This window comes from Nothoprocta perdicaria, unplaced genomic scaffold (assembly GCF_003342845.1).
Source record: "Nothoprocta perdicaria isolate Ctin4 unplaced genomic scaffold, notPer1 scaffold_5, whole genome shotgun sequence".
Lineage (NCBI taxonomy): Eukaryota > Metazoa > Chordata > Aves > Tinamiformes > Tinamidae > Nothoprocta > Nothoprocta perdicaria.
The window spans coordinates 8,786,219-8,808,006 of NW_020455754.1; the positions used below are offsets into that span (position 1 = coordinate 8,786,219).

Sequence of the window (21,788 nt, forward strand, 5' to 3'; positions counted from 1 at the left end):
CTGGTGGTCAGAGAAGAGCACAGTTTGCAGTGCGGTTCATGGAGACCTTAGCCCACTTGAGGAATCCAGCCCACCTGGAGTAGGACTTTAGTTGCTAGAAGATCCCCCCACCCCTAAATCCCAACCAAAGCCTAACAGCCAAGTTATCCCTCCTGACCTGCGGTGCTTCTGTCCATGGGAGAGATTTGGAGAGCAATGTTGATCTTGAAGTTACCGCTCAACGCTGTGTGAGCAGCAGGTCCCTGGTGCCCTGGACGTGTGCCCGTCAGGCCTGGCATGCTGGAGCTGCTGCTGCTCGGCACCAGGGCCATGGGACAGGAATAAGGGAACCCCATGTAGTCCAGGCACTCACTAACATGTCAATCACTGTCAGTTTTTAATGGTGGAGCATGGGCAGCACGCAGGTAAACCCCAAGGCGGTCACGGGGGACAGAGCGACACGTCCTCTCTGTGCATCCCCCTCCTCTGAAACCCTTTCTTGGCTCCGAGCAGTGTCCGTCGTGATGGGAATCCCCAGCGTGAAGCGGGAGGTGCATTCCTACCTTACAGATACCCTCAACTCCCTCATCTCGGAGCTCACACAGCAGGAGAAGGAGGACTCCGTCATCGTGGTCCTCATCGCTGAGGTAAGGCCGAGCTTCGCCTGTTAGTCCCACTTTGCTGGACCCTGTCCTGCCTCTCCACCTGCCACCCTTGGTGCCAAACAGGACGCCTGCGCTCCCGAAGGTCACGTCCACATCCAGATAAGCCCAGCCTTGGGCTGCTCTCCAACCAGGATCACTCAATGCATCCTGCCCAAAAGGAAACCACGGTTGGGTCACAGAGCTCAGGCGAATGGGCCACATTAGTGGCTGCCCTCGTGGCTCCTGTGCTCCTCTTTTGGTGCGAATCGTGCTCCTTCTTGCAGGATGCTCAAGCTGCGCTTGACCCAACGGTGCTGGTGGGTTCCATTCAGTGTGAGTTTATTCTGGTGCTGGTGGGACTCCATTCATGCGAGTTATGCAGAGCTCTCCTGCAGGAACTTTGTTTCTCAGTCCTACCTATAAAATAGCACCGAACCCTTCCAAGCACCACAGCACATTTATTTGGGGCTGGGACCAATATGCTGCTTTGTGGCCGTATCTGGAGCCCAGAATCAGTTGCTGAATCCAGGGACTAAAGAGCCTTGATACGTTAATCCGCCAGAGCTGCTTTTATCTGTGGGTTTATATGGTTATTTTTCTCCATGACTTTCCCCTCAGGATTATTTCCTTGAGCCTGAAATGCATTTGTCTTAATTTCCGGAAATCCGTTGAGAAAGATAAACCTCAGTGGCCTGTCAAAGGGAGCAGAACACAGATAATGCCTGGTTTCGCTGCCTGTTTACCAGTAATTTGAGTAGCATTTGGGGTCTCTGGCTTCTGTTGGCATCCAAGGGGAAAAAAAGGCTCTTTGGGCAGGAAAAGGTGCAGCTCCAAGTGCTCCCAAGGCACGTGTCCCTGCTGCCTGCAGGGACAAGGCTTCCTCCAGGCCACCGATTGCCTTCCAGGCAGGACAAGTTTGTTGTCTGGTCACACACTAAGTCAAAGCACGGGAGACCTGGAGCTGCTTGAGCAAAACTCAATGTTTGGATTAATTTGACTTTTTTTTCTAGCTGAAGTTGCCCTTTACACGTGCACTTGGTGCATGATCAATACGTCTGTCCACAGCAGCGCAGCCACCAGGCAGCGAGCGTGGTTTTGCTCCTGGATCTCCTGGCCTTTATTTCGGGGTTTTGTTGTCCCAGTGGATGTGTGTGCAGGCCCATGCCAGTCCCTGGGCGTGTGTTTCTCTCTCCTATAAATAGCGCTGCGCGGTGTTGCTAACCTTTGCCTCTGAGCCATGACAGGTTGCCAGGCTGGCTGTAGGGACAAACTGTTGTGTTGAAATGAACCTGAAATGTAAATGCTTATAAATAGACCTCTCTTTCTTCACAGAAGGGGTGGGAAGCCTTTGCTGCCAAGAGTATTCATTTGGATGCCAGCCAATGTGTATAGAAGGGAAAAACAAGAAGTTAACGCTTAAGGCAAATGAACATCCCTGGCAGAGAGGGGTGCCAGGAGAGCACGTGGGGATGGTTCGCAGGGTCGCGCGATGGCCCGTGTGCGTTTTGCCCTATTTTAGGTTAATACTGACCAAAGAGGAGGGTGGTGCTGAGATACTGTCAGGATGCGGAGCCGGCTGGAGCAGGAGGAGCGGAGAAGGGGGGACAGGGAGGTGAACGGAGCCGTCCGGCAGCGCTGACGGGCGCCCGGCTCTGCGGCCAGCTGGGGCCGGGCCCTCTAACACTGTTTAACTTCTGTTTCCAGACAGATGCCCAGTACACAACTGGAGTGGCAGAAAATATCAAAAACTTGTAAGCACGTCCCCATTGCTCTGCTGGTGTGCGGTCCGTGCATGTAGCAAGGCCGGGGAATGGCTTCAGTAGAGAGAAAATACCTGCTTCTCCGCTTCCCGCTTGTGTTCTGCTGCTTGGTGTGTTGTTCTCTCTGCTCTTAAATCCCGGCCTGGCTTCTCCGCGGGCTGCTCCCGGTTCCCACGTGTGCTGCACTCCCTCCCGTGCGCAGCTCCCGGGGGCTGCTCGCTGCCTGCATGTGTCTAGCGCGCGCGGTCGTGCCATTTTGTTGTGCTCTTTCTGTCCTCTGGCGCCGCGAGAAGATGGATTATTCAGATTTCCAGTAATCCTGGCAATTGTTCCTGCTCCAGCACAGCCCTCTACCTGCTCTGCCGAGTCAGAGCAACTGGACAGGCTGATAAGCACAGCGCGATCTCGCTCGAAAACCCACATTCCATTTTTCTCCTCCTGCTTCAGCCTGCGTGTGCTTTTCCCCTTGTTCTCGCCGCTAGCTGCGTTTTCCCTCACCCGGTAGCTCCTGTTAATGTCCCAGGGGCTCCGGGGCTGCACTTGCCTCTGCTTGGGGCAGTGACGGGTGATCCGGAGGAGACGGCGGCGCCCGCAGCCTGAGGGTCTCTGCCGTCCCTTTCCAAGGCTCCAGGACCCAGCTCGGGCATCCCAGCGCATCCGCCCGGTGCGGAGCCGGCGCCGGGCAAGGGGCCGGCAGCGGAGCCGCGCCGGGAACGCGCAGCCCTCCCTCCATCTTGCGGCTGCCCCCTCCGGCCTCCCGGCAGGGAATTGGATAATGGGCCGCTTGTCTGCCCCAGGAAACCACCGGGCGCTGCCGCGGAAAGGCCTCCAACTTTCATTGACATCATGGTTTTATTTCTTGCTGCCCCCCAGGCTCTCCCTCCCTGGGGCTTCCTCCCCCACCAAATTCACCTTTTCTTTTCTTTTTTCGCCCAAATTGAATGGAAGGGTGCAGGGGCACAACACCGGGCTCATGGTGCAGCATGGGGAAGCAGTTGCTGCTTCCTTGCCCATCTTGGCATCTCCAGGAGAAGCTTCTGCCTCGCTGCTCCCTAGGGAGGGGAAGGGCCGAAAAGGTTCGCTGGAAATTTTAACCTAGTCCAAGAAGGGAGGAAGGAAGGGGGAAAAATAATAATGAGCAGTTTTTGTCGTTCTCGCTGCTTTGTTTCCCTCGGCTCCGGACAAACAAAGGAAATCAACCTTCCACCAGATGCTCTCAGAAAGGGCAGAGTAAAAATAACTGCTTTTGCCGCTTATCTCTTGCACTGACAGTAATCTCCGGGTATTGCTTGCAGGACTTGTGTACGTACACATTTTTTAGCTGAGAGAGGGTCTTTTTATGTGGTTTTTTTTTTCAGTTTGACTCTTTACAGGGTTCTTAACTGCCTTGCAGGGAAACTATATGCTGGTGTTATCAGCATAAAGGGAACAGGTAGGATTCCTGCTGGCCATCCTAACCATGGCACAGTGCAGAGCTTTGAATAACTCATCAGAGATGCATAACTTCATCTCTACAAAATGGCTTTTAATTACTGGTGCACTTGGAAAATCTGTAAATGCCTGTAACGCCAGCAAGTCTTTCTTTTTTTCTTTTTTGGCGTACCCATCTGCAAGTCCATTTAATCCCATAGAAAGTATGTGGGTTTTAGGGCTTTTCTTTAAAGCGGACCCGTGTTTTTTTCCGAGTGCAATAAATAACAGAGGACAGTCTGTGGGCTGTCTGGGCAGCAGGGAAGGCAGCTGCTTTCTCAGTTTTTCCACTTCAGCTGGGCTGCTCCCGCTGCCCTTTATCCCAGCTGTCCTGGGAGCTGTCCTGGCTCTGTGGCTCCGCGTTTTCCCCCGGCTCGGGCAACGACGTGGTTCCTCGCATGCTGAGGCCTGTGTTTCCCACTGCTTTTCTCCCACAGGTTCCCCAGGGAAATCCACTCAGGACTCCTGGAGGTTATTTCCCCATCTCCACATTTCTACCCGGATTTCTCCCACCTGCGGGAATCTTTCGGGGACCCCAAGGAAAGAGTCAGGTGAGACCTAGCTTCAAAACGCACAGACCCTGAACTAGGTAACCGCAGGGTTTCCCTCCTGAGCACGAAGAGGGAAAGCTCTTCTACCCATCCACGCTCTAAACCTGCTTCCCTGTGGAGCTGGGCAGCTGTGGTGGGGGATGTCCAGCCCCAGAGCTGGCACCTCTCTTCATCCCAAGGCTCTTCCCTCCGCAAGTTCCAGTCCTTTCCAGTAACTCTAAGCCGATGAGCTAGACACCGAGAGGGAGAGGCCATTTGCCATGAGCTTCTCCACGAGCTGGATCACGTTTCCTATTTAAATCCCATGCCCGCCGGCTCATCTGGGCCGCACTGGCGTCTCGGGAGCAGCCGGAGTGCTCACCGCATTTCTCTGCCACAGGTGGAGGACTAAGCAGAACCTGGACTACTGCTTTTTAATGATGTACGCCCAGTCCAAAGGCATTTACTACGTGCAGGTGGGTTTGGGACTGGGGGCACAGGGCAGATGGTTTATGCGGGAGCTCACCACAAGGGGTGAAGAGAGCAGCCGGTCCTGTAATCTGGGTCTGAAAGCTGCCTTTGTGTCTGGCCTTGCTGCCTTCCTCTGACTAGCTGCTCTTTATGCATCTTTTACTTTGAACTGTATAATTTCCTTTTTGTTGATGCATAATCTTCCACTTGTGCTTCTGGGTGACTCAGTTTCCCTTGCCTGCTTGGGCTGAGCTTGCTAGGAGGTCCCTGCCTGGCCCTTGCCTCCTGCAGGAACAAAATGGGCTGCCTTGAAGCCCTGGTTGGCACGAGGCTGCGGAGGGATGAATCCTTTTGGAGGTACCTTTGGAGCAAATCGTGCACAGGGTCTCTTCCAACAGGTGCTTACTGCAGCCATGGGGAAGGTGTCATTTCCTTGTGGTGCTGGGAATAGATGCTGGAGATGTATCGTAGTCTGGAGCTGCAGGAAGGGCGGGAGGTCGGGAGTTGTTTACCCGTTGGCTTTGGTGAGAAGCAGCAGCTTGGTGCCTCTTCCAAAGTAAACCAGGTCTCCGCCAACCCTTGCCTCTGGTCCGTGCCCGATTGCCCTGCAGAGACCCAGTGAAGGGGACCTGGATGTGTCATTGGCACTGATGTCCTTTCCCTTTACAGCTGGAGGATGACATTGTGGCCAAACCCAACTATCTCAGTACCATGAAGAACTTCGCCCTGCAGCAGCCCTCCGAGGAGTGGATGATCCTGGAGTTTTCTCAGCTCGGATTCATTGGTAACCCTGTCCCTTTTTCACTCCTGTCCCAGAAGACACAGGCATTAAACACTTGCTACTTCTTGTAAGCAGTTTCACTCTTAATCCAACAAGCTGTTCCCCTCAGAGGGTAAAATATTTTTGCACTCTTTTACATGTATAAGGAATAAAGATCCTCAAAGTCACAATTGTCATTGCTGATACTCACTTTTAAAATAAACCGGGCTGGTGGCCCACCGAGCAGCCTCATAGCTTAGATGTGACCAGAAGTGTTTTTGGCTGGATGGGACTGAGAGTTGCCTAACAGTGTGCAAAAGGAAGTTTACATCAGCCCAGAACTATTTTGGGAACAGCAATAGATGGTTGCAGTAGCAGCTTGATCTGTTATTCTGGACACTGACTCGACTAGCTTAAAAAATCCAGTTCTTGGGGCAGGACATGGTCTGTTCTGCAGCCATCTGAAGGCCTTTCAGACTTATTGCTCTTGGCGGAATTTAGTTCTTTTGATTATCCTTGTGGCCCGCGAGACACCAGTTCTTTGTATAATGAGTATTAAATCCAGAGCTGTGCTGTGAGTGCCAGCAGTGCTGGGACATAAAACAGACCTGTGTATTATTTCATTTACGTTGAGAGATGGACATATCTAACCTCCCCAGGCTCAGCTTTTAATTCTTTGTCTTCCCGGCTCTGGTCCTTATCTGCTCTCTCTTCTCCCTCTCTGTGCCTGTAGGAAAGATGTTCAAGTCTCTAGATCTCAGCTTGATTGTGGAGTTCATCCTGATGTTCTACAAGGACAAGCCCATCGACTGGCTTCTGGATCACATCCTTTGGGTGAAAGTCTGCAACCCTGAGAAAGATGCGGTAAGCGAAGAAGTGCCCATGAAGGGACACCTTGTGTGCCTGTGCAAACACAGGCTTCATCTGCCTTCATCTTCAGAGGCCTTGGGAGGCCTTTGCAGGGAGCTCTGCTGCCAGCTGACTTAGTGTTGTGTGCTGCTGCTTTTATGGAACAGGCTGTGGGGAATCCTTATGGATCATGTGAAAAAAAAATAATCTGGGAGTTCAGCCTGCTGTAGTCTGCAGCTGTCAGCAGTGGCATTATTTCTGCCCCTCCGCACCGACAGGGTATCCCTGCAGAGCAGCAGGCCCCGTTCCTCTGTGCTGCTCTCAGTTCCAGCCTGCATCTCCCCCTGAAGCCGTTCCCTGCTCTCTGACTATAACCCCAGAATAAACCTCTGGCACTGCGCTCGTGTGCCATCCATGCAGCCTGCCTGGAGAACTCACCTCAGATGACCCCCGAGCAAGGCTGCCATGCCTTACCCATTGAATAGTGTGCCCAAATACTTACAGATCTTGTTGGAGTTTGTCTTTAGCTGGTAGGATGTGGAGAAGTGAAACGGGACCTTTTTTAATGTGGTGGTTCAGGCACCACTGTCTTGTCTGTGGCACAGTGTTTGCACGGAACCTTGCAAAAAAAAATAACAGCAACAAAAATATCTGTGCCCTACAGAGCTTGTGTTAAAGTCAGATATGAACAGCAATGGTAGGGACTAAACTGTGTGGGAAGGGCAGAGGAGGAGTGTTTGTGATCGCAAATGGAAGATGAGATCATCAGCAGATATTCTCCTGTCTGAACATATTGTATTTACTCATGTAATGGTTGTGTTCCCTCTCCTCCCCAGCAGAGAATGAGCAGCCGAGTCACGGTGGCCTAGAACAGACATCGTGGTTGAAACCAGTAGCATAGGCTGGACCTAGTGGCCACAGCTATTTTGTGGTGGCAAATGCCAGAACAAGTGGTCATTCTAAGGATAAATACTGTATTTACGTGTTGAGGGTGAACAGGGCGCCCTCGGGGTGCTGCGGAATTGGGGCAAGGATGCGGTTTCCTTTGGCTCGTTCCCCAGGGAGGCTGTGGCTGCAGCTCTAACCTCACACATGGTGTGGCCAGTCCCAGATGACATGGACTGTGTCCTGCCACTGCTGCGGGCCCTGCCCTGGGTCCCCAGGCCTGTCCTGGGCCCAAGGGCCCTTACTGCAAAGGGGCAACTTTGGGGCTGCAAGGGGATGAAGCTGGGATTTAAGCTGCCATCAGTGCCCCCCTCCCCTTCAAAGTCTTCACCTTGAATACCGATTTAATGCAAATCCTGCCGTGCAGCCATGTGAGCTCATCTTCTCCTACCTGACCAATTCCCTGCAAAGTTTTCCCAGAGGAATCTGCAAACCTCTTAAATTCATTGCTGCTTAAAAATTAACCTACTTTTACTATGGCTTTCTGGCTCCTTTCGCCACTGTTTGCATGATTAACTCTGCACAGTGCCCTTTTAAACATGACTTTCACTTGCAAATCCCACTGTGCAGAATCAAATTGGTAGCTGGGAGGATTTGTCTTTTCGATTGAAAGTTTGTTTGACCCGAGCTTTTGGTAAGTGCTTTGCCTGATCTGGATATAGTCTCTGCTCTTTTTTAACTAATTTTAGCTTTACCTGGGGTAGAGCTGTGTGAAAAGATGACCTTGTTACCACCAACTGAGCCGGTCCCCGTCCTGGCTTGAGCCAGCTTTCAGCAAACGCTTCTTTTACCAAAGTGGAAAAGGAGACATGGAAAATGTTTTAGCTCCTTCCTTTACCTTTCACTTTCTCTCCCCATCCAGAGGGAGATGACAGACCTGGCGTGAGCTCTCTGGGGTCAATTCTGTTGTTGCTGGCACCGGAGAGGGTCTCTCCCATTAGCACGGCTAGTTTTAATTTCCTAATGTAACAGGAGCGGGATTAGGGGATTATCTCCTCTGCAGCTTGCAGGGGCCATGCCTGGAGTCTCCTGGTGCTGCAGCCGTGACGGTGGCAGGTCAGTGTGGGCATCCCGTGTCCCTCCCGGTGCCCCTGCTCCAGCGCCGGCAGCGGTGGCAGCTCCGGGACTGGGGCTCTGCCCATGTCACTCCGCCGTGGGAGGCTGTGAGAGCAGATGGTGTTAGGGGGTGTGGGTGTCTTTTCTTGGAAACATGCCCTCTTCTTCTAGTTTTTGACCCTGTGTTTTTGTTCACATGCTAAGAGATAGAAACTGTTTTCAAAATGTTACTCCTTGGCCACTTAGAGATCTCTGTGCAGGATGCTGTGCTAAACTCATACTTCTTAATCCTACCTGTTTTCAGTATGTGAGACTGGTAAGAGCACAAAAAATTGACTTTACAAAAGGACCCCTAGAACTCCCAGCTCTGACTTCCTCTCTGCCCTCATGCTCCGTGTTTTTCCCCTGTGTCCCTTACTGCCTCTCCCTCTCCACCCTGAGGAAGGTCACCATGATAACGGCTGGTCAGGTGGGACTTGCGTTTCCAGGTCCATATGTTGGGATGGGTTCACACTAGCCCAGCTTCTCCAGTGCCACGTGGCACACATCTGCTAACAAAAACTACTGAGAAACTGAAAACTTTACTCAAATCCATCAAAGAGGAGACTGTAACTACTCATTTAGATTGTCAATTGTGCCAGAACTTATTGTAACTTGAGATACCGGAGATACCAAGAAGGAAAAAAGCTTTTCCAGTCAAAGCAAGGACAAAAGAAACTAGATTCCCTGTCTGTCTCTCCCTCAGCAAATCTGTAGGGGATTTGCTCATCAGGAGGATGCCAGGACTTGCTTGGCAAGGAGGACTTTGGTACTTGAACCTGTGAAGTACCAAAACTGCCCCCCAAAGCCCCATGGGTGACCAGCTGAGAGGCAAGAATAGATGCCTCCAAGTGTGATTGAAAGACCTCCTGTTGCCAAATCAAAGCCCAAATAAGTTAAAGATATAATGATAAACAGATAGATGGACATATGATGATGGATGGATGGATGGATGGACGGACGGACGGACGGACGGATGGATGGATGGATGGATGGGCGGGCAGGCGGACAGGGCTGTTTACCCCTGCTCTTTCCCCGGGGCTCTGGCCTTGCTGAGCCTGTTCCTTCGTGCTGCTTGGGCACCGCGGGGCTCACGTGCGGGGCGCTCTCGTTTCAGAAGCACTGCGACAGGCAGAAGGCAAACCTGAGGATCCGCTTCAAGCCCTCGCTCTTCCAGCACGTGGGAACCCACTCCTCACTGGCCGGCAAGATCCAGAAGCTGAAAGTGAGTACCTGGCACTGCAGTGTGATGCGCCTTGCCCGCCTGCAGCCGGCCTTTCTGCTCGGTGGGCAAGTTGTGGGAATGTTTTGGGATTGCCCTGGACTTGCACGTAGCTGCTTCATGTCAGCACAGTAATAGCGAGTACTGGATCTTGTGCTGTGGTCATTCCCCTCAGGGAGAGGAGACAGTGGTTCCTCTGCTCCTGTTTTCCACGTGGTTTTCTGGCACATTTAACAGAGCCATTACTTGGGCTCCTGCAGACTTAAATACTTTAAGAACATTTAATAAACTGCCCTCTCTTTGCCTTTCCCTCACCTAGCAGGAGTTTGAGTTCAAGGGCCCAAGCCAAGGGCTGGGAGCTGAGGGCTGTTTCCAGGGGAAGGAGGCATCTTACCTAGGAAGGACCCCCCCCCGCCCCAGATGTTTTAAATGGGCTGGAAGGAAACAGCTCCCCAGTCAGGAAATAAGGCCTTTTACTTGGGGAGGGCTCCAGTGTGGTTGTAAAGAGGCCAAGAGGGATTTTCCTGTCCTGCTCTGGCCAGATGGTGCTGGATGCAGCCGTGAGGACCCGAGCAACACGAGGCTGTGGTTACCAAGCCCCAGCTGAAAAGCCCCAGCAGGTCAACACCTGGGCAGTATCCCTGGTGCCTTCCCTGGGTGCAAAGGCTTTTGTTTGAACTGAAAGCTCCCGGGGCAGGGAGGGTTTCAGGCTGTTGCAGTTCGCTTGGCCAGTGAAGCTCTTCTGGTGCCAGTTCAGAGTGCTCAATGATGGTGCTTCTGTGAGCTTTGCTGCCTCTTCTGAGCTTTCATCCTCCTGGCATCCAGCTTCTAAAATTTGTCTAGATTTCTAGACAAATCTGGTGGCTTCCCCAAATCATTTCCATCCCTCTGCACAGTGCAAATGGAGAGCTTTTTGCATGTGTTGCCTTGTTGCTGGAACCCCTCTTGGTCGCAGGTTGGAAGCAGTTCTTGATCCTTCTCTGCCTTTTGCTTTGTGTGCCTTGAGGACAAAGACTTTGGCAAGCAGGCACTGCGGAAAGAGCACGTCAACCCTCCTGCAGAGGTGAGCACCAGCCTGAAAACCTACCAGCACTTCACCTTGGAGAAGGCTTACCTGCGAGAGGACTTCTTCTGGGCCTTCACCCCCACTGCAGGAGACTTCATCAGATTCAGATTCTTCAAACCGCTCCGCATCGAAAGGCCAGTGTCTCTGGGGCTGGGTGGGAGAGACGCTACATGCAGAGATAATTCCCTTTTGCTCTTCCTACTCTTCCGCCTGTTTCTTGCCCTTCTTCGTGGCTGTTTGGCTCCTCCAGGAGCAGCTGCTTTGGCCAGGGGAGGATAATTTGGCCCGTAGTGTTTGCAGCTCCTGTGCATTCCAAGACCTTGCACTTCCCGTGCTTCTAAGCCAACCATCCAGGATTTGCTAAGCTGGCTCAGGTGGCCTTTCAGACTCCATAGGGGAAGGGCAAGGTGCCTGTTAGACTGGGCTGGCTGATGGCTCGCCCAGAGTGGAAGGCACCATGTCCCTTCTCAACCTGCTCTTGGGTTTCAGTGACTTTGGTCTCTGTTACAGGTTCTTCTTCCGCAGCGGGAACATCGAGCACCCAGAAGACAAGCTCTTCAACACAACAGTGGAGGTTTTGCCATTTGATGTACGTGCTTTATCAAACATCGAGGTGGTGGGGAGAAAACAGGGTGGAAACCCAAAGGCTGCTGCGAGTCGCCTCCAAACGGCCAAGGGTGCTCGTGGGCAGGGGCTGCTCGGGGCTTATCCCCATTGCTCGGGGTTGCGGGTGGCTCTTGCTTGTCTTGGGTCCCAGCACTCAGCTCTTGGTGCCGGCTGCATCGAGCTGCTCCCTTTCCCGCAGAGCCTGCAGTCGGATAAGGAAGCCTTGCAGGAGGGACGTGGCACGGCCTTCAGATACCGCAGGACACCGGACGGCTACATCCAGATAGGTGGGTTCGCTAACGCGCGCCCGAGCCTGAGCCGCAGGCAACTGACACCATTAGTGCTGTTTGCCTCAAAAACAGGCACAGACATTAACAATAATTTTTTTTTTTGCTTGCCAGGAGTCAGATTGGAAGGGGTTTTAATCATTGCCTGCTCCGCTGTAGGGCCCTACATCCTTCCCTCTGAGACTAGGTGTCATCTTTAGTTAATTCTCAGCCCTACATTTCTGCCTGCCTCTGCTCTGAGGCAGGATCAAATATTCAGATTACCCATAAAAAAGACATTTGTTTGACCTGTTCTTAAAATCCTCCACCACGAGGGAAATTCGGCACTCTTCTCCTCTAGGCTGTTTCAGCACATACGATGCTTGCAGCTTAAAATACTGCTCCTGATACTTGATTTTGTTTTATTTCCTGCCCTTGGACAAGAGCAATCGATTGTCATCCTGCCGCGATGCATTGTAAAGAGCTCGTGTCCCTGCTAAGACTGCTTTTTTTTTTAATAGACAAATAAAAAAGTCCCTGGAATTCACAGCTTTTTGCCTTTTCAGCATTCTCCATCATGCTAGCTGGTTTCGCTCAGCTACATTTTTTTTTTCAAAATCACTCCCAGCATGGGACACAGCAACACGCTGAGACTTCGCTAGTGCTGTGGAAATAACAGCTGCCTCCTGCAATGGTCCCGCTCACGTTTTGCCTCCTGAAATGCTGGTGGTCTCCCACAGGTCACTGGACTACAGTGGTGCTGCATTTCAGTGCGCTCTGTCCTCTGTCACAGTCCTGATCCATAGCGAAATAGTTCCCATTCTTTATTTTTTTTCTGTGTTTTTTTTCCTCTTTTCTAAGTGCAGCATTTTGCATTTTACTGAAAGCCACAGTTCTGATTTTTCAGACTGTATCTCCACTTACAGCAATCACTCATATACATGACCAGAGTTTTAATTCCCTGGGGAGAGAGGGGAAGTCACTGCAGTTACTCAGGGTGTCAGTCTCAGCCCATGTCCCTTCCCAAGCAAACGGAGTCCAAATGCCTGGATTCCTTGTCTTGGGCTTGGAGAAATGCTTCCTAGGGTGCTGAAGCAGGGAGGAACAAAAAAGATCAGCACTATCCATCAGGAAGGTGCTGGAAAATCCGTGTTTCACCTGTTTACCTCTCTTACCAGGCTCCTTCTCCAAGGGCGTTGCGGAAGGAGAAGTGGACCCCTCGTTCGGGCCCTTGGAGGCAATCAGGCTGGCCATCCAGACCGACTCCCCGGTGTGGATCATCTTGAGCGAGGTAAACAGGGCGCCCCGGTCAGAAAAAGGGCAAGATCTGGGCCAGCTGCTCCAGAGCGAGGGCTGAGGCTCTGCTCTTTCTGCCTGACCTGTTGCCCTCAGACCAGAAGCTACCGGGAGGCAGCCAAGGGCTTGCGGCAGGAGCGTCTCTTTCCATCAACCTTTCTCCGCTATCTTGTATTAAATCCTGCCCCTATCGTGCACGGTTACTGTGCTGTGCTTACCCGAGCCTGACTGCTTCCTTCTCCTTCCAGATCTTTATCAAAAAAGCGGAGTGAAAGGCCCATGACCACGAGCGGACACATGTAGCTCCCCGCTCTGTCTCCCTGCCCTCCCTCGACACCCTCCCCCGGGTCTGCAGCCCCGGGGCGCCCGCTGCGAGCCGAGCCAGGGGCGCACAGCACCCACCTCAGCATCCCGGCACGGTTCGGGAAGAGACACAGCCCTTCCTCAGGAGGAAGAGCAGAAGACAAAGAGAACAAACCCCACCGGCGGTGCAAAGGGTGGGTTTTGCTGCCCCGGGCTCTGCAGGGCCCGTTGGCGGCAGGATGAGCTTTAACAAGCGCGGAGACTTGAGAGCATCTTCAGCCCGGGACAGGGCATCTCCAGCCTGGAAAAGGGGCACCTCCAGCCTGGAAAAGGGGCATCTCCAGCCCGGGAAAGGGCAGCTCCAGCCTGGGAAGGGGGCAGCTCCAGCTGCGTCCTGCAGCCCAGGCCCCGCGGGGCATGACAGCGCCAGGCACTGCCCTGGGCATTGTCCGGCCACCGACGGAGCGCGCGGAGAGACAGAGCCTCCCGCGGGGCCGAGCAGAGAGGAAGCCGGCAACGCCGGGGGTGGGTAACGCTATGAGCATGGCAGGGAAAAAAAATAAAACTAAAAGCCACACTGTGCCTGCCAGCATTGAACACAGCCCCTTAACTCATGGTGAAGTCTCCAGCGTCTTCATGCCTTGAGACTGAGTGCAGAATCCAGCTTTTTAAAGTAACTCTTTCAGTTATCGATGGGTGTGAACTTTTGGAAAAAAAAAGAAAAAAGAAAAAAAAAAAGAAAAAAAAGTAGTCCAGTTTGAAAATAGTAGGGATTAGTGTAATATTTCAGAACAGTCTTCTGAGATCCCAATGTCTCTTCAGCTATACACTGGAATGCGTTATACTACTTCAATGTGCTGTATTTTTTATTATTGGATACATTTGATTTTTCAAGTACATCTCTATATATAAATATATAAAACGACGTGCACTGTAATAAAAGCTAAACCTAAACCTCTGGCGCGGCAGCGAGCGAGCGTCCCTTGCGGCTGGGATCTCCCTCCCATGCGGTGGGAAGGGCCGATGCAGCGGGAAGGGCCGATGGGGCGGGAAGAGGCCGCTGCGCTCCGGAGGCCACGGCCGCTCCTAGGAGACCCAGAGGAGGCGGAGGCGGCGGCCCAGGCCCGTGCTGGCCACCATGGCGCCCAGGGGCAGGAAGTGGCCCAGGAGGCCGGTGACAGCCAGGCCCAGCAGCAGCCAGAGCAGCCGGGCGCTGGCGTAGAGCGGCCCCAGGCTGCGGGGAGACGGCGGCGGCCGTGAGCCCCGGCGGCGCCGGCAGCGCCCGCGCGCCCCAGCCCCGTACTCACCGCGCGCGCGGCGCCCGCGCGTAGCCGTGGAAGTACTGCAGGCGGGCGCAGAGGTAGAGCAGCCCCGCGGCGGCCGCCGCACCTGCGGGGACACGGCCCGCAGTCCCTCCCGGCAGCCCCCACGCCGCCCACAGCCACTGCTGCCCCTCGGGAGCAGGGGGGGGTTCCCTCCTTTACCTCATTTTTATGTATTTGCCCCCCAGTCCCTGGGTTGTGTTTGCCCCGCTCAGCCCAGCCTCGCTGCAGTCCCATCCCATGCCATGGGATGGCCATGACATGGACGGGGAGCAGCGGGACGTGAGTGAAGGGTCCCCCCTCTTACCTTGGTGGAAGAAGATGCCGGCCACCCAGAGCAGCGAGACGAAGATGGGGAAGTACTCGGAGCAGTTCACCCTGGCGGGAGGCAAAAGCAGAGGCAAAAGGCGCCCGCGGGTGCTGGGGAGTGCAGCGGGTTTGCGAGGGCTCGAAACGGCGCTGGAGCAAAATGAGCAGCTCCGTGGTGGGCAGGGCAGCACCCTGGCTGGGAACAATCACAACCCACCGCATCCTATGGAAAGAGGAGCCCCAGAGCCACGAGCACCCACTGCCAAAAAGGTTCCCAAGAGGTGCCCAAGAGGTGCCCGGGAGGTATTTCGGGAGCGCTCCCTTCCCTTTGGCAGAGCACAAGCCGAATCGCGGCAGGACACAAGCCATGTGCTCCAAGCAGGAGGGTCCCGACGGCACCAGAGCGTCATGGCTGCAGCTGCACTCACTGCTTTCCTCTTCTTTCATTGTTTTCAAGTAACCAAAGTACTGATTTTCTGCCCCAAAATGGACAGGTACATGCTGGGAACTGCACTGCTCAAAACACAGTGATCTTGGCTTCCCAAATTCTCCTACAGCTCTACAGTTCCCTAGAGAATAACCTTAAATTTGGCTCCTCCAAAAAAAATAAATTTCACGAGGCCTTGGGGAGCCAGGGGGGATTGGGAGTTTAGGAAAGTTATTAAAGCTTTGGATGCTCTTGTACTTTGGAGCCACCATTAACATTAAGCTTATTTAATGACTCTAATGCATTGACACTGAGCACCTTTACCGAGTCTTCCCTATGGCTACTGATTTGTAATGTGTACTAATTGCCATTTGGCTGCCTCTGCTGGCGCAAGAATCCTCTTGGCTGGGCAAAAAGGAGGCACTGGGTGAAACACAGAGCCTCGGGAACGAGCATCACCTGCAGCCCCCCTGAGCTGCACCGCGCTCCGAGCTTACATCTGCAGCCAAATACATCTGAAGCCAAAAACAGTGGGGAATAAAGGCTAGCAAAGTGAATACCAGCAGCACTAAGAGTGAGATGGTGGTTTCACTCAGCCCTTCCCAGAAGCGGCAGCATTTCCCTCAAGTCATATCTAGAGGCAGCCCCCGTAATCGCAGAGTCAAAACCTTACTGAGCTCTGAAGATCCGCTCGAATTCGGGGTGCCCTGTTGTCTCCGGAGGAGAGATCTTGTACCTCCGCCTGGCAGAGATCACCTGCAGTGCAAAATAGGCTAAAAGAGAAACAAACGCACACGTTAAAGGTGACAGTCCAGCGGCGTCGCATCCAGACAAGCTTTATCAAGTCAGGAAGCACGCGAGTGGTTAGAGGAAGAGAGCTGATACCATCTAGGTTCACAGCCCAGCTCCATAAAAAAGGTGACCACTGCTGTACACTTTCACCAGAAACAGTGATTTTTGGCATGCAAGCAAACACCTAAACCCTCTCCAGCAAAGCCACGCCCAGAGGTCGGAGCAGCGTGTGCCGAGCTCGGATGAGCCCCATCTTCGTGGAGCCCGGGGTTGCTCTGTGTTCCGCAGGAGGGACAGGCAAGGAGCGGGGTTGTGGGGACACAGCTGCATCCTCTAACCAAGAAGTTAATGGCAGAGCAGCGGCATAGCTGAAGGAAAGCAGAGACAGATGTTGCAAGATTAAAGACCAGGCAGATCCATGTACGCCTACAGAAGAGCATTAGAGCATATGTAGAGGAAGGAGGGAATTAGAAATGTAAATAAACCGATGTTACGTGACCCAAGTATTGTAAAACACACTCTACATTTAAAAATACACAGAAAATAGTTTAAGAAAGTAGACACGAGTGTTCTCGTGCCTTGCACGCTGCATGGAGGAGCCCAGTCCTAAGAGCAAGTGGTGGCAAGAAGTGAGGAGGACCACGCTAGACACTGCTCATGGGGAGCACCTCGCGGGGCCTCCTCCCCTCTCCAGCCGACACACCATCCCTTCAGGGCAATTACCCTGTGTTTGCACAGCTCCAAAATACACCATGGAGCTATGGCACATGGATCTGGGTTGGGATGCAAAGGGGCACCGCGCAGTTGCCCATTGGCGCCGTGACCCCATCGGCTTTGCGCTCGGTGCTGCCCCGCTCGGCCAGGGCCAGAGCCACAGCGGCCACCTCAGAGGAAGAGTTCGATCCGTTCAGCCCAGCCTTCCAAACCCCCTCCTGCAGCTCCGCGGGCCCCGACACGCAGCGACGTTGCATAAGCCTTATTTCCTTTGAAACCATAGCAAAAAGGGGAAAGAAAAGCAGCGTTTCTGGCTGCGATGCTCTTGCAAGCATATGCTGGACATAATTAGTTTAAAAAGGGAGAAAGTCGTTAAGAGAATGGGGAAAGCCTGCGGACCCCCAAGCAGGGTATTTTGTGATTGCTCCGGTGCTTCCCAAGCACAACCCATGAGATCAGGCCACTTTGTCCCATCAAGCCCAGGTCGAGGGTACTGCATTTGCTCTCATGCCTGTGGGTTTGCAAAGCATTAAAGTACAAAATGCCTGGGGCTGTAAACATTAGATGACACAAAATTCTTGTAAAACAAGCATATATACTGAACCCAGACAGTAGCAATTCCGGGACGGGCTGCTGAGGGATTTCTCAGTGGAGGGGATCTGGAAACGTTTCTAAGACTTCCAGATTTAAATGTTGCTTCATGTCTTTTCTTCTGTTTGCGTATTTTCTTTCTGTTTGCATACACTTAGTTTAGCAATAAAGAAAAGATTTGTAAGGAAAAAAAAATCTTCCATTTGCAATTACGGCTATTTCTCTGTAACTTGTCTTGTAAACGTTCCTGATCAGACCTTCCCTTAGAGAAAGGTCAAGATTTTAATTTGCAAACTTACACTGTTCTATTAATTCTTACATTCTAGATAACGCTTATGTCTTGCTGAAAGAGATCACTCTTTGGCAGGAAATCTCAAAAAAGGAAAAACTTCTTATGGGGAATAGTCCCAAGGCCAATGAGGTGTGAAGTTGAAGCCAAACATGAAGTTAGAGCTCCCCAGGTGAGGTGTGTCTGGGAGAGGCTGGTGAATTGCAGCTTTTTGGCACCTGAACTCCACGGTTTCCACTTTGCTGAGCTCTGACACACAAGTTCGCAGCCCTCTTGCAAAGCGGCCTCTTCTGCAGAACGGAATTCAGAGCAATGTTGTAAGTGGGGTCAGAATCACTTTAGATCTCCTAAACGTGGTACCACAGCACTAAGCTCCCTAGTCCCACATGGGCATGTCAAATTCCCAACACAGTTCTCTACTCCAGCATAGCCACATCGGCAGTGACATGCAGAGCAACACAGAACAGTGAACTAAAGTGACATGCAAAACAGGCACATTTCAGCTCTCCCTGCTCATAGGCAGAATATAAAAAAAAAAAAAACAACACCATCTAGGCCAGGAACACACAACGTATTGCAGAGACCCACGCTATCAAATCAAAACTGTAAAGTTCAACGCAGCGCCCCTGCCTCTGCTGTCACAGCCCTGCAACACGTTCACGGGGATGCAAATATTGGGCTTAGGCACCAGATGCATCCTTTGGTCTCCCCCGTGCTGACCGAGGATGCCCTGGGGACCACTAGAGAGGGTGGCCGTTCTGGACAGGAGCAGTTTCTGCACCAGGTTCCAGGGAGGGAGGAATCCTGGATTTGTGCAGGATGCCAAGAGCGACCGTCGCATGTGCCCTTCCTAACAGCAAGGCACGAGCTCTCTGGGCATTAATTTTCATGAATTTGCACTCTTACCTCCATGACAGAAAAGTTTGACACTGGAACTCATTTAAAAACATATTCTAAAGCTAATTAACATGCACAGTTATGAACTCTCAAGAAATCGGTTTTATTCTTTATGAACAAATTCAGGAACATGAGTAAAACCTCTTTTCGTTACACAGAGACTTATGCCGCAGTTACTAGCAAATAATCAAACTTAAATGGGCATCAGCCTAAGACTCTTATCTCTAATTTCATTATCCCGGGAGTGACACCAGCTCTCGCCTCTCACTTAATAATCTTCCTTGCTTAAACCGCTCAAACACTTGTAGTTGGTTGTAGTCTGCCCGTCATTCTACTCTCGTTTTAATCATTACTGCTCAAATTAAGGCATCTTGGTTTGCAATACTAATTAAAGTCTACTTGTTTCAACCTTTCATGCATCTCTGATGGTACAAAACACGTTCCAAATGGAAAGCTGCAAGTGGAAACCCTGCAAAGGAGAGGTAAAGGTTTGCAGCTCTGTTAGGCAGTGCTGGAGCTATCACACCGGTCCAGCTTGACGCATTCGTTTCCAAATTGCTCAAGGTTGTCAACACCTTCATTTGTCACATGCTCAGCACAACTAAACTACATGAATTAACCAAACACTGAGCACAAATTCTTGCACACTTCGAGCTCTTTTCCATATGCATCCTTGTCTGTATGCATTCCTGTCACAAACTATTCATGTCTGCACATGCTTTCGCACTCTGACTTCTCATCAGTGCAGCCAACTGCAAGAGAACGTCCTTGCTCAGCTTGCCTTTATTTTAGCTACCTGCAGCGATGTTAAACCTCATAAACTACCAGCTAAAATTCATAGAAAATGTTTCACCTTAAAAACCTTGAATTGTCGGAATTGTCCTAGGTTTACAACTAAAACTTAACTTTCAGTTCCTCGTGGGGCACAGGCTTTGAGGCTTGCAAATCATCTTGGCCCCTGTGAAATAATGAATTTCATCACGCGTAACACAGCCAAAAGGAAGAGCCAAGTAATTTGCATTATTTTACCATGCTAAACAAAGGCGTTTTTCATCCTCAGGCACTACGAGCACAATATAGGATCCAAGCACGGCAAAGTTGAGAATCATGTAATGCTATGTGGGGCACATAAAGGACATTTACCTTGCTCCAGGACTCCCAGGACGGTGACAGTGGCGAGCAGGTCGATCTGATTTCTCATGTTGCTCACTAGTGAGTGGCCCAAAACACCAGTCAAGCGCAAGGAGTGTTGGAGTGCTAATTCCCTCTGCCAGCCTCCCACTAAAGCACGCTCTGTAGCACAGCCTCCTCGTTGCCCTGCAGCAGCACGTGCTTCCTGCACAGCATTAACTCTCCCCGTGCCACAGAACCGTTTTCCACAGCAGAGCCAGGCTCCCCAAACACTCAGTCAGAGCCAGGTTGCTCTTGCTGAACTTTCCAACAGCTGCTGCTTTGGGTGCTCAACAAAACCGCAATTTTATTTACAGATTTTTCTACTGTGTCAGAATGACTTATGTATTACTGGCAATTTAAAAATGATGGAGCTTTTTCCAACTCTTTATTACTAGCTTTAATCAATTCTAAAGCATCTAAGCTATTTGTGAGATTGTAAAGGAAAAAATTAATGAGCATTTAGAAATTAATGACTTGGCCTACTCCTATTCTGAGGACTGCGTTGACCTTACAACAGATCTATACGTTAATTATAACACTTTAATTCTGTTATTGGATTTTTTAATTTTTTTTTAAAGCTTTCACATGATAAGCCCCTTAATTGGCTGCTTCTGTAAATTCACCAAGTAAGAGTACAGTCCTTGTTGAGTGCTCAGTCATTTTCTGCAGTTTTCTGGGGATTTCAAATTCTCCAGAAGGAACATTTTCCTGGCTTTTAAAAGGCTTTTAAAAGCACAAGAGGACAGCATGGGTAGCATGCAAAGGCTGTAGAAACACGCTGACCTTCAGAAATGTTAAACTGACAGTAGATTAAATTGTAAAATGTAAAGCTTGAAAAGTAGAAAGACCATAGCCCTCTATATCTCTTCTCCCTAGCCCACAAAGAAAAGATACCTATCAGTTAAAACATGAGCAAACTTGCTCCAAAACACAGTATATAGATAAAAGGCTATTCCGACTTCAAAGTTTTGGACCCTAAAAAGAGGAAAGGGGTATTACTCATTACCAGCCTAGGTTTCTCAATCTAACTTTCTGTCCAATTCTCCATATACACAGTCATCTCGATACAGAATTTGTACACGGCAGCAGCAAGAGATTTGCACTCTAGATGATGGAGATTTTACTTCTCTTCTAGATCTTCATTCCCCAAAAAACCCACTGTGACACCTTACCAAGTTAAAATCTTTCCAGTTAAACACACATTATGTACACATTTGCAAAGCAACAGGGTAAAAATAAAAAGTCTCTCCCTACCTTGGTAAAATACTTGTGCAATGCAGCTTTCTTCCCTCCAGTCTGCTAGCAGACCCAGACTGGAGGTTAATTTTATATTTCTATTTAACGACATCATGTCATCAAGCCTACCTCTGCTTACACCATCTCCACAACCCGTTCAAGCTTGGGGATCACTTACGTTATGGATTTGTAACAGCCTCAGTACATGGAGAAGGAGGAAGTACAAGTAAGGGACGGGGGGGGGTTGGTTTCACAGCAGAGGTTGATCACAAGCTGCCACTGACTCCTTAATATCCTTAGAAGAACCTGCAGGTGCAAATGTTCTTCAATCTGATAACATATCGTGAAGTTTCCATTTTACTCATCCCAGTAAAACACCTTTAAAGGTGTTTTAATATGACAATATGGCAAAAATAACACTATAACAGTTCCCAATGGCTACGAGTGCCCCCCTGGTATTAGAACTTTTTATTACATTTGATTCTTTCTAACCTTTTCAAGTTGCGCTCTCCCTCCTCCCTCCAAACACAACTCAAAAGGTGGAGAAGGAAAAGTGCTCGGGCAATTTGGTGTGCACTTTGTGGAAAGGGTTTGAAATCTCCAAGCTGGGGCACTGAACACCACAGCAATGCAGACACCCACTTCAGTCTGCATCTCGGGGAAGGATCTTTCAAGTGTTTGCAGATGATTAGAACTCTTACCATGCAGAGGGATGGCTGAAGTTGCTCTAACGTGGAAGATGGACACAAGCTTGGCAAGAAACACCTCGGCTACAC

At 51.1% G+C, this 21,788-nt stretch overlaps 2 protein-coding genes across 2 annotated transcripts in view; one reads left to right on the forward strand and one right to left on the reverse strand.

Moving 5' to 3' along the window:
- MGAT4B (alpha-1,3-mannosyl-glycoprotein 4-beta-N-acetylglucosaminyltransferase B) overlaps positions 1-14,131 on the forward strand; it is a 37,186-nt gene extending 23,055 nt beyond the window's left edge. The window contains exons 4-15 of the mRNA XM_026047544.1: positions 493-626; positions 2,328-2,374; positions 4,291-4,404; positions 4,784-4,859; positions 5,524-5,638; positions 6,348-6,478; positions 9,621-9,728; positions 10,732-10,925; positions 11,302-11,380; positions 11,597-11,684; positions 12,842-12,954; positions 13,208-14,131. Of these exons, the coding sequence (XP_025903329.1) occupies positions 493-626; positions 2,328-2,374; positions 4,291-4,404; positions 4,784-4,859; positions 5,524-5,638; positions 6,348-6,478; positions 9,621-9,728; positions 10,732-10,925; positions 11,302-11,380; positions 11,597-11,684; positions 12,842-12,954; positions 13,208-13,231 (1,223 nt within the window). The 3' untranslated portion in view covers positions 13,232-14,131. The remainder of the gene's footprint in view (positions 1-492; positions 627-2,327; positions 2,375-4,290; positions 4,405-4,783; positions 4,860-5,523; positions 5,639-6,347; positions 6,479-9,620; positions 9,729-10,731; positions 10,926-11,301; positions 11,381-11,596; positions 11,685-12,841; positions 12,955-13,207) is intronic.
- Positions 14,132-14,348: 217 nt separating this feature from the next.
- On the reverse strand, positions 14,349-19,804 carry LOC112954367 (leukotriene C4 synthase-like). The gene is made up of 5 exons (XM_026047545.1): positions 19,747-19,804; positions 15,994-16,093; positions 14,892-14,962; positions 14,570-14,651; positions 14,349-14,496 (listed from the first exon to the last, which is right to left on the reverse strand). The coding sequence occupies exons 1-5, from the start codon at positions 19,802-19,804 to the stop codon at positions 14,349-14,351; spliced, it is 459 nt and encodes a 152-aa protein (XP_025903330.1).
- Positions 19,805-21,788: the final 1,984 nt, after the last annotated feature.

Coding starts and splice junctions, on each gene's coding strand:
- LOC112954367 (XM_026047545.1), bottom strand. CDS start 19,804: ATGAGAAATCAGATCGACCTGCTCGCCACTGTCACCGTCCTGGGAGTC. Junction 14,963..15,993: donor GAGCGGATCTTCAGAGCTCA/GTAAGGTTTTGA, acceptor GCCTCCCGCCAG/GGTGAACTGCTCCGAGTACT. Junction 14,652..14,891: donor CGGCATCTTCTTCCACCAAG/GTAAGAGGGGGG, acceptor GTGTCCCCGCAG/GTGCGGCGGCCGCCGCGGGG.